Raw genomic sequence first — 10,781 nt, 5'->3', positions numbered from 1 at the left:
AATTTGTAAAACAGCAGTCGGCTAACTTACAATTTACAGATTTAGCAATTTTTCCCCCTGTTTTATATTATTTCATCAAGAATCAGATATCAGAATGTGGGAAAATTGGAAATCAGCTTTTCTTTTCTGAATTCTCCATTCAAAACTGAAAATGTATTGATTAAAATAAGCAGAGAAGACATATTACATCTTAAAATATTTAGATAATTAGAATGTATTTTAAAGGGACATGTTTTCAATGACAGGTAATCATTTTTTTTTCTCTCATTTTCACTATATATGGCTTATTCCACTTTCTAAACAATGAAGTATTTTTTAGAAGTGATTAAACATATCTAACCCCAATTTGACTTTTTTTCCCTTTTTTTTTTGTTTGTTGGTTTTGTTTTTAAACTTGTAAAACTGTTTTAAACTGAATATATCCAGAAGCAGCAAACATTTAGAGATGTATTATTTGCATTGAATCCTCTCTCTTTAGCTATTTAAATGACTTTTAATCAATAGCCAATAAAGGTCAATTATGGAATATACTATTGGATATTAAATACAAGATACAATAAATAGATTTTTATTTTAAATAACTGCTTCAAAATCTTGAGTATAAGTAAAAAAATATACAAAATCAGGAATAAATGTGTTTTAGACTTCTTTGAATAAACATATATTAGCAACATTAAAAAAGAGCTTGAACTTTTAAAGTTGCATGATCCAAAAACTGGTAAAATCAAATGCAGAATATCAAGTTATATCTCTTACTTTGAAAAGAACTTGAAAGCAATATTTCATCTGAAAAACGTTTCTTAAGAAGGGGCAAATATCATTAATTCAATCTCATTTCTAAATTGGATTAAATATATTAGCATTATGTAAACCTACTTTAGAAATGAGAATAAATTAATGGTATTTGCTCTTCTGAAGGAGTTGTGTTTTCAAAAAGGTTGTTTCCAAACTCCTTTCAAAGCAAGAGTTGCAGCTTGACATTTTGCTTTTGATTTTTTCCCATTTTTGGATTATGCAACCCTAAAAGTTAAGTAGCTCAACAACTATGATAGCTGCAAAACTTCTTTAGATGCTTGTCCTCTTTTCCTTTCAGAGCTGTTCCTTATTCCATAAAAAAAGTAAACACAAAAACCTAAAAGAAGTAATTATACTTTAAAATCATTTGCATACTAATAATCACATAATATTTATAAATATAAATATTTATTTTAATAAAATACTGTAAATTTTTATATTGTTTCCTAAAAAAAGAAAGGAAAAACAAGGAGCTGAAGGTTAGGGGTTACATTACTAAAACTGTGAGGATATCACAACAAATTAATCAAATTAATGCAATGATGAAAAGGAACACAAATGACATGTAGCAGTAAATGGATCGTGGCTCCATTGCACAAGGCCTTGCTCAGGCCACATATAGATTGCTGTGCAGATCTGGTCATCCAGTTTTCAAGAATGAAGATATATTGGAGAGTCCAGAGGAGATTGACTAAGGCAATGTTGGATTTCTGAAATATTGGGTATAAAGAAAACTGAGGGAATGCCAAATGCAAAGTCTTGCAAATTGGTAAGGGGATTATTACCAGTCAAATGTAGAACAGAGTTTTCACAGAATGGAGGGAGATGAGGGTATAACAAGAGACCATGACTGGAAGATGTATAAGGAGGATATGAGGAAAAGTTTCTTTGCATGGAGAGTGATTGTTGAGCGAGGAAGTGCATTGCCTAAGGGTGTGGTAAAGAAAGAAATGATGAATAAGTAAGGCACAGTTTGATGAGCTATATGTGTGAAGTGGGACCAATTATGATTTATTTATTTATTTCTTCATATGGAGTTTCCTCCCTTTTCTCCCCCGTCCCTATTGGGGCGAGTTGATCCCCCCTCGTGGGGGGGTTAAGTATTTATGGCTGTAGATCTGTGTGTTCACGGTGCCGGTTTGCCTGCTTGCATGATGAAAAAACCCAGATAAACTGGGGGAAAAAACCCTGCTGTCCACGCCCAAGACCGGCTAACTTGGCTATGGCTGAGGAAGATCCTTAAGCTCCTCATGTCGGCAACAGGAATCGAACCCAGGACACTCCTTCCCCAGCCATATGGTTGTGAAGCACATAGCCATTAGGCTAACTGTGCGGACACCAATTATGATGAGTCTTTTGAATCATGGAAGTCAGACAAATGTCAGTAATAATAATAATAATAATAATAATAATAATAATAATAATAATAATAAAAGGCATCACAGGCAAACTCATATTACATTGACTGCCAAAATATGATAACACTTTTAAATTTCATAAAGTAATCTAGTGATCCAGTCAATAAAAATTATGGGGCAAGAAATAGAATGTATATTTTATGTAAAATGTAGAAAATAGAAAACATTAGATGATATGAGTGTAGAGAAAGCCTTTCTGGGATAAAGTGAAGGCACAGAAAATGTGTTAGAGTCGAGTCATTTGGTTAAGAGTGAGAAACACACTGAGGTTAGTATGGATTTGTCAGTGGATAATGTGATCAAGAATGAAAATGCAGCACATTTAAGAATGGAATAAATATGATTATGCAAATAACTGTAGGATATTTGGAGAGAGAGAAAAAGTGAGGAAGAAAGTAAAACTTCCTTCCTTACCCTTTGAGGCCATGAGTTGAGAACAATGAAAGAAAAGATCAGGAGGTGACCTGATAGAAATAAAAGCACAAGAAGATGAGATCGAGAAAAAAGACAAACAGCAGATGTAAAAGGCAGATAAAAGAGTGGATGAGAAAGGAAATGAATAGAGAATGAGGAGTGTGATGTATAGAGATTTTATAATTCAGAGTATACAATATAAATTCTCTTTATTATTCTTCCTGTTTTTCAGGAGGAACAATGAAGAGAATTCTGAGTTGTATAACTTTGGTGATAACAATCTGAATTCATAAGAAAAATCTGAGAGGAATTGTAAATTGGGTAGCAAATATATTTGCTAATCATATTTGAGAGTAATATAAGAAATTTTATTTTGGAAGAGTGTATGTGAAGGACAGTGAATTATGCTGCCTTTGTAGGAAAGAGAAAAGTGAGATAAACAGTCATAATGTGTAGCAAGAGAAGTTTGGAATATGTGAGTATTTGGGATGCATCTCATAACAGAAGAGAGTTATATGCAGGAGATAGATTATATCTGAAAAGATATGGACACAAGCATTTGGAGAGAATGTTATTCTCTGGGAAAGTGAGTGTATTGAGTTAGGAAAATAAGAGGCTGCCAGAGTGGGAGGTATCTGGGATGACTTCTCTTTGAAATGTCATGGTTGAGTGAAGACTGGGCAGAACAATATACAAGATAAAGATCTAATAGGAATATTGGCAATCCACTGTTTTGTTTCTATCCAAATGCTAGGATTATTATTATTATTATTATCATCGTTATTGTCTTCAGACCTCCATGGAATCAAAGACTCATTGTGAGAGATCCTTCCATCACACACAGCATACGTTCACATTCTCTAGTCACCACACTCATATGCAATACATTCCAAAAAAACCCATTACTAACTTAGATGTCTCTATCATACTTTGATACTCTGCTCCTATCCACTAGACTGTAACACTATCTCTGCAAATTGCATTGTATCAATCTTTCTTCATACTCATTAAATAGTTCATTTTGTCCATGCTGAATTCTCATCACACCTCAAAACCACAGGCATTATTTCCCATCCCTTATGCAAGCATGATTCCTCTGCTATTACCAAACAGCACTCACCTTCCCCTTCTCATTCTTCCTGTTATTAAGAAAAATGCCATCCATACTCCTCTTTCTCTATTCATGTTAGAATGTTATCCTCATCCAATTATGGTTCACTTATACTGACAATTTTTGAGTAAATGACATCAATCAATGCAACAATTTCATTCCCCTTATTTCTGATATGCTTGGCATTTGCAAACAAGTACAGTATCCTACTCATCTGCCCTTCTGGAAAACAAACCTTGTGCACCTTCTAATTAATCCTAATAATGGAATCTCAATACTGCACCAGTGTTCAGTTGTTTATTGTTTTGTTTACTCAATTCTTTCACACCCTTCTCTTTGTATCCACAATCATCTAATTTCATTATACACATTCTTTATGTAATTTCTCATCTCAACCAACTTTTGAGTATTCCACCATTCTGTTAATTGCATTTGCTTGACATATATTTCCTTGCTTTCTGATAGTTGAGTTCTTTCTTCCCATCAGTTATACTATTGTATCATTTATGCTCTCTTTCTCTCACTCACTCTTCTGTTTGCTACCACTCACAATCTTACAGGTTTCACTGCCTTTCACCCACATCTAATAACACTTATCCTTTGATCCCTTGCTCTCGTTTAATGAAACATTATAATCCCTCAGAATATCATACTTTCTACAAACCCACACTTTCTCACTTCTCATATTCATCTTGATGTAATGCACATCATCCATAGTCCCAAAGCATACTGCACTCACACCAAACAGTCATCCAATTAAGAAAAATAAATATACAAGGAGAAAGGAATGGCAAGGGCAGGATACAAAATCTTTTAGGGGTGATGAGGATGGGGAACAAAAGAGGAAAAATATTATTGTTAATGGAAGATGAATTATGCCTCTGAGTTAGGGGAGGTGATGCTTTTTATAAGGCCCTTTGTTGTAAACTTGAGGCAATTTGGTTATTAAAAACTTAATTCAAATCTTGTCCAGGATGCAAAAAAAAAAAAAAAAATTATCAGGGCTTTTCAACTGAAAGTGAAGGTGTCAGGGTTTTCCCTCTGGCATAACAGACAAACTGGTCATAAGAATATACACAAGTTACAGACATAATACACAGGCCTTATAGTCTTAATAGGTTTGGCCATAAATCCAAAACAACTAGCCAAAACATTCCAGGAATGCAAATGCAATGATTTAAATGTTTAGACAAATTGGACTGACCAAGTAAAAAGAAAGTAATCCCAATGGAAATGTTTAATTCTGGAAATATGACTGAAAACAGGGAATAGCATATGAGTGAGTGAGTTTCTGTGGAATAAATAAATAGTAAATAGATTGGTTTGAAAGCACCAGTTTTTTTCTGATCACTGAAGTTAAGCTAACATGATATCAATTAGAACTTGGGAGGGTAACAGCCTGGGAAAAATGTTGCTGATGAAACATTTTCTATTCTTATGTGAGATTTTGTTAGGTGCAGTGTGTATAAGATATATTCAATGTGAAAGGTGAAAGATTTGTGGAAAGATAGCAAGACTGGTGAGTGAATATGTAGAAAGTATTTTGAGAATGAATGCCAGTTGTTCAGAGAGTAAAACATGGGATAGCAATGTAGAGTATATTGATAAAAGTTGGAAAAATGTTAGTGTTGACAATATTATTGAAAATGCAGTAGTGGAAAGTCAGGAGAACAAAGAGGACTTTATGAAAAAAATAGCACACATGTAGCATCATCCCTCACAGGACAGAATGAGATGGAATGATTAGAAAAACATCAGGCAAAACAAAACAATATAAATGTACTTACTCTCCTTCTCTCACTTATGACTAAGTGAGAGAAGGAGAGTAAGGAGCAAAAATTTTATGAATCTGTGATAAGAGAAGTACTCCATGAGAGCATGACTGAATGTTGTCTCCCTGGTGTAAAAATGAATATTTCTGAAGTGGTTAGAATGCAAAAATGGTAAGGTGAAAGAACTGATTGGTTTAGTCAATAATGACTTGAAAAGTTAAAAATATTGTGTGAGAGAAAATAAGAAAGAGTTATTGGAAGAAGCAAAAAAGAAGATCGAGAGAGTAAAGATTATAAGCCTTTGCTTCCTACCATGCTATGATATAAGAGAGCTGAGGAGGCAAGCAATGATTGAAAATCAATCAGTCTAGGTCCATAGTCCCAAAGAGTTCAGAAAGAATGGTACAGTTTATAGACCTATGGACCTGAATTTGATGGATGGAAAGACACCTAACTTTGAATGCATTTAAGGGTTACTCATCAGGATTATTATTATTATTATCACCCAAGACCCCCATGGAGTCAAAGACTCATCTTTAAACACACTCAAATTCTCTGCAGACACCACACTCTCAGGCAAGGCATTCCAATCATTCACAACTCTGCATGAAAAATCCTGCTTCTCACTCCCCTACTCACACCTTCATTATACAGTTTCCAGGGATGACCTCTGGTTCTCCCCTGATTTCCCACTATTTTCTGTAGAACCACTCCAACATTGATCCTATAACTAACTTGTAACTAGGTCTCTATCATATCCCCCCCCCCTTCCTCCTATCCACCAGACTCTGCAGTTGCAACTTCTCAATCTTTCCTCATACTCGACATTCCAGAGGTTAGAAACTACATTAGTCAGTCGCCTCTGGACCCTTTCCAACATCTCTTCGTCCTTCTGAAAACCAGGTGACCAAATCTGGACACAATAGTCCATGCATGGCCTAATCAAAGCCTTATACAATGGAACAAGAATCTCCCTACTTCTACATGGCAGTGTCCTCTGCATCGTTCCCAGAAGCCTTTCTGTTGTCTTCACAATTTTGGCTATGTGTCCCCTAAATTTCAGATCCTTATCCACTATCCCCCCCCGGATCTCTTATTTCCTCCACCTCTGACAATATATCCTCACCAAGCATAAATTCTGCATCCCATTTTTGTTTTTCAAATTTTAAAAACCTTACATTTTGCAACATTGACTTCACATCCCCCATCCATGCCCAATCACTCAATTATTCAAGTCTTCTTGCAAAGGCCACAACATCTTCTCTACTTTTCATGGTTCGTCCCAACTTTGCATCATCTGCAAACAACTGAATATCTCCATCCAAATCTTCACCAATATCATTAATATACAAGTTAAACAGCAATGGCCCTAAAACAGACCCCTGAGGCACACCACTAGTAACTTTCCTTTTCCTGGATATTGCTCCCTCATACACAACTTGTTGATACCTATCAGATAGCCAGTCTCCAATCCAATGCACCAATCTAATATCCAACCCCATCCCCTCTAGTTTGACAATCTATCAAAAGCCTTTGCGAAATCTAAGTATATTACTGTGCAGCCTTCTCTCTGTCCATTGGAAGCAGTCATAATAAGTAAGTCGATTACAAAAACATGACCACCCTTTAGCAAATCCATGCTGTCCATTAAAGATAATACCATTGTTGTCAACACAATTCTGGATTTGGATTGGAGAAGCTAGTTCTCACAAGCTTCTCCAACAACTTAACTACAACACCTGATACACAGATAGGCCTATAGTGTGATGCTTGAGTGCTATCACCTCCTTTATGAAGTGGCACAATCTTGCCCTCCTTCCGCTCCTCAGGAACTTGACCCAGTGCAAGACTCATATTAAAAAAATATGTCAAGGTCGGTGTCAACTCCCTGGCATATTCCTTCAGAATATGTGGTGATATATTATCAAGTGCCACAGCCTTATTTACATCTAGTTTGCTCAACTCCCCATACACCTCTTACTCACTTACAGTCAGTCTCTCCTCCCCATCATCAACTGCTCTCAATCACTCCATGAAATCACATTCACAAGATTGAAAGATCTTTACGAACTGCTCATTAAGTATCTCCACCACACATTCTGCATCAGCTGTCTTTATACCATTTTCTCTAATCAATGTCAACCTTCCATAATCATTCTTTCTTTTACTGGCTACATTATCAAAAGAACTCCTTAGGATTCTTTTTGGCTTCATTAGCTAACTGTTGTTCATACCTCTCTTTAGCTACCCTCACCAACCAAGTCAACCACATCACATTCTCTCTATTATTCAATCTTTCTAATTTTCGAACTCTAGATTCCCACTTCACACTTTCACTCTCATTCATCCTTTTGAGTTTCTGTACTTTCAGTCCATGCATATGCCTTTCCATCCATCAACAGTTAATACACAGTCTCTGAAAGCTGATCTGAACAGACTTATTCAATGGGTAAATGAATATCAGTTAAATGGTGTCAAGTGTAAGGTTATGTACTGCAGAATGAGAACACTATTATTATTATTATTAGACCTCCAAGGAGTCACTGAGAGAGGCCCTACATTATGCACACCAACTGTCATACCTTTCTTAAACTCATGCACTAAATATCTCAATAGGCAAACTGTTCCACTGTTCCAACAAGAGTGCCCTCTTGTCCTCTCCTCATCTTCATATAATGAAATATTTCATTAACCAATATCATATAACACCCTCTCAAAAGTTCATAGATCTCTATTATATCACTCATCTTTTTTTTTTTCTGTCTAGCAGTGTCTGCTGTCCACATACTCTCAAACTGCAAAAAATTTAATGAATGAATATCATATAACACCCTCTCAAAAGTTTATAGACCTCTCATATCACCCATCTTTTTTTTTTTTTGTCTAGCAGTGTCTGCTGTCCACATACTCACAATCTGTGTTCATAATCTACATTCCATAATCCTGATATTATCTTTGTAACTCTTCTTTGCAGCCTTTCCACAATTTCTTTATCTCGTTGGAACCCGAGAGACCAAATCTGCATACAGTAGTCCAGTTGGAGTGATAGGCCTTGTAAAGAAGCAAAATGATTTCCATATTCTTTAAAGTCAATGTTTGTTTCATCACACTTATCCTCTGAGTTGTATTTGAAATTTTTGTTATGTGACCTATGAACTTCAACCTACTATTTACTATAAGTGCTTCTGTAGTGCAATTGGAAGAACGAGAGTGCACTGCATCCTTCGATTGGAAAAGCACTGAATTTGATTCTCATCATAATGAAAGGAATCTTTATATGAGATTTTTCACTTCAAGGTGAATGAGCCAATCTCTTTTTGTGGAGCAGGGTTTTTTTCTCCAGGAAACTCGGGTTTTCCATCTGGCATACAGGCAAAATGGCCAGGAGAACACATACAATTTACAGACAATATACGAGGGTGGTCTGAAAAGTTCTCAGCCCCTCGACCATAGATGGGAGCACTATCGGCAAGATTTTTTTTTTCTAAGTTTGTAAATCTGTCATAAGCATCCATGTGAAATTGAGTTATTCTATCAAGTAGTTTGTTTTATAGAGCTGTCTGAAGCGAAAGTGTTGTCTATATATTACCTTGAAATGGATAAAATCGAGTATCATGCGGTTATAAAGTTCTTTGTAAAAGAAGGTAAAAGGTTTAATGCCAAAAGAAATTCATTCGAAGTTCATAAGTTTATGGACACTCTTCTCCTTCATTTTCGACAATTAAGAAATGGGCTCGGCAAGTCAAAGTGTGTGAAATTGCTGTGACTATAGGCATTTCAAAAGAATGTGTAGGATATATTTTGCATGAAGAATTGCAAATGAAAAAGCTTTGCGCAAGATGGGTGCCACGCTTGCTCACAGCTGAAAATCTCTGAACAGTGCTTGGAGCGTTTTAACAAGAATAAAACTGATTCTGTGCTTTAATTTATTACTATGGATGAGACTTAGATTCACCATTATACACCAGAATCCAAACTACAGTCAAAACAGTGGATAGAAGCCAGTTGTTCAGCATTAAAGACGACAAAGTCGGTTCCATCAGCAGGAAACATCATGGCGTTGGTGTTTTGGGATGCTAAAGGCATTTTGTTTATTAATTATCTTGAAAAGGATAAAACAATAACCGGGGAATATTATTCCTATCTTTTAACCAGACTAGATGAAAAAATTTGTAAGAAAAGACCTAGTTTGCAGAAGAAAAATATCATCTTTCATCAGGACAATGCACCTGCCCACAAAGGAAATGGGAAAATTAAGGGATATGCACTATGAATTGTTGGAACATCCACCCTATTCCCCAGATTTGGCTTCCTCTGACTTCTATCTCTTCCCAAAACTAAAACTGTTCCTTGCTGGTCAGCGTTTTTCTTTGAATCAAGAGGTGACTGCAACTGTAGATGGGTATTTTGCAGATCTTACTGAGAACCACTACAGGGACAGGATAATGGTGCTGGAGAATCGCTGGAATAAATGTATTAGTCTTAAGGGAGATTATATTGAAAAAAAAAAAATTATTTTGAAATTATAAATTTGTTTTTTCATTGTTAATCCGAGAACCTTTCAGATCACCTGCATACACTACCAATAATTGTCTGGACACTTTAGCAATTTACAATTGATACCATCTGGAAAACCCTAATATTGGGTATGTCCATCTTTGGCTTAGATTTCCACCAATGTGCAGCAATCAGGTGGAATTTGTCTCCATTCCTCCATCAAAGCTGCACTGAGTTCAGTGACAGATTGAGGACATGATGCTCTGGACATCAATCACTACTTCAATTTGTCCCACAAGTGTTCGATGGGGTTGAGGTTAGGACTCTGCGCAGACCAAAGCAGTCGTTTAACACCCATCTTTTCACACCATTCTATAACAGCTGCAGTTTTGTAGCATGGGGCATTGTCGTCTTGATAGTAAGATGGTCTGTTCCATAAAAACTCCACAAGTGCAGGCAGTACCTGATTATCCAGAATATCAAGATACTGAGCAGCCTTCATGGAACCACATACAATGACCTTTGGTCCCACTCCAAACCAGCTGAATACACCATCATTATTCCTTCACCACCAGATTATATTGTGGGCACAACACACTGTGGTAATAAGTGTTCAACAGGCTGCCTGCACACCCTGCCATCAGACTGGAAGCAGGTGAAGCTTGATTCATTGCTCCTGAGTACCATTTTCTACTTATCAAATGTTCACATGCCCTTTGCACCAGGCCAGATGAGCTGCGTTATTTTGATGTTCCTCTTGTGTGCCGCTGCTCT

General features: G+C 36.2%; 1 protein-coding gene across 5 annotated transcripts in view; it reads right to left on the bottom strand.

Annotated features, from left to right (window-relative positions):
* Positions 1 to 552: 552 nt before the first annotated feature.
* LOC150109337 (cationic amino acid transporter 2-like) overlaps positions 553 to 10,781 on the bottom strand; it is a 364,125-nt gene continuing 353,896 nt past the window's right edge. For all 5 annotated transcript variants that reach the window (XM_090412716.1, XM_090412725.1, XM_090412693.1 and 2 more), the window contains exon 15: positions 553 to 1,132. In XM_090412716.1, the coding sequence (XP_090268842.1) occupies positions 1,044 to 1,132 (89 nt within the window). In that variant the 3' untranslated portion in view covers positions 553 to 1,043. The remainder of the gene's footprint in view (positions 1,133 to 10,781) is intronic.

The sequence above is a fragment of the Typopeltis vanoorti genome, chromosome 2 (assembly GCF_054136105.1).
Source record: "Typopeltis vanoorti isolate ZY-2024b chromosome 2, IOZ_Tvanoo_1.0, whole genome shotgun sequence".
Lineage (NCBI taxonomy): Eukaryota > Metazoa > Arthropoda > Arachnida > Uropygi > Thelyphonidae > Typopeltis > Typopeltis vanoorti.
The sequence above is the reverse complement of the archived record's forward strand: the minus strand, read 5'-3'. Positions and strand labels throughout refer to the sequence as shown.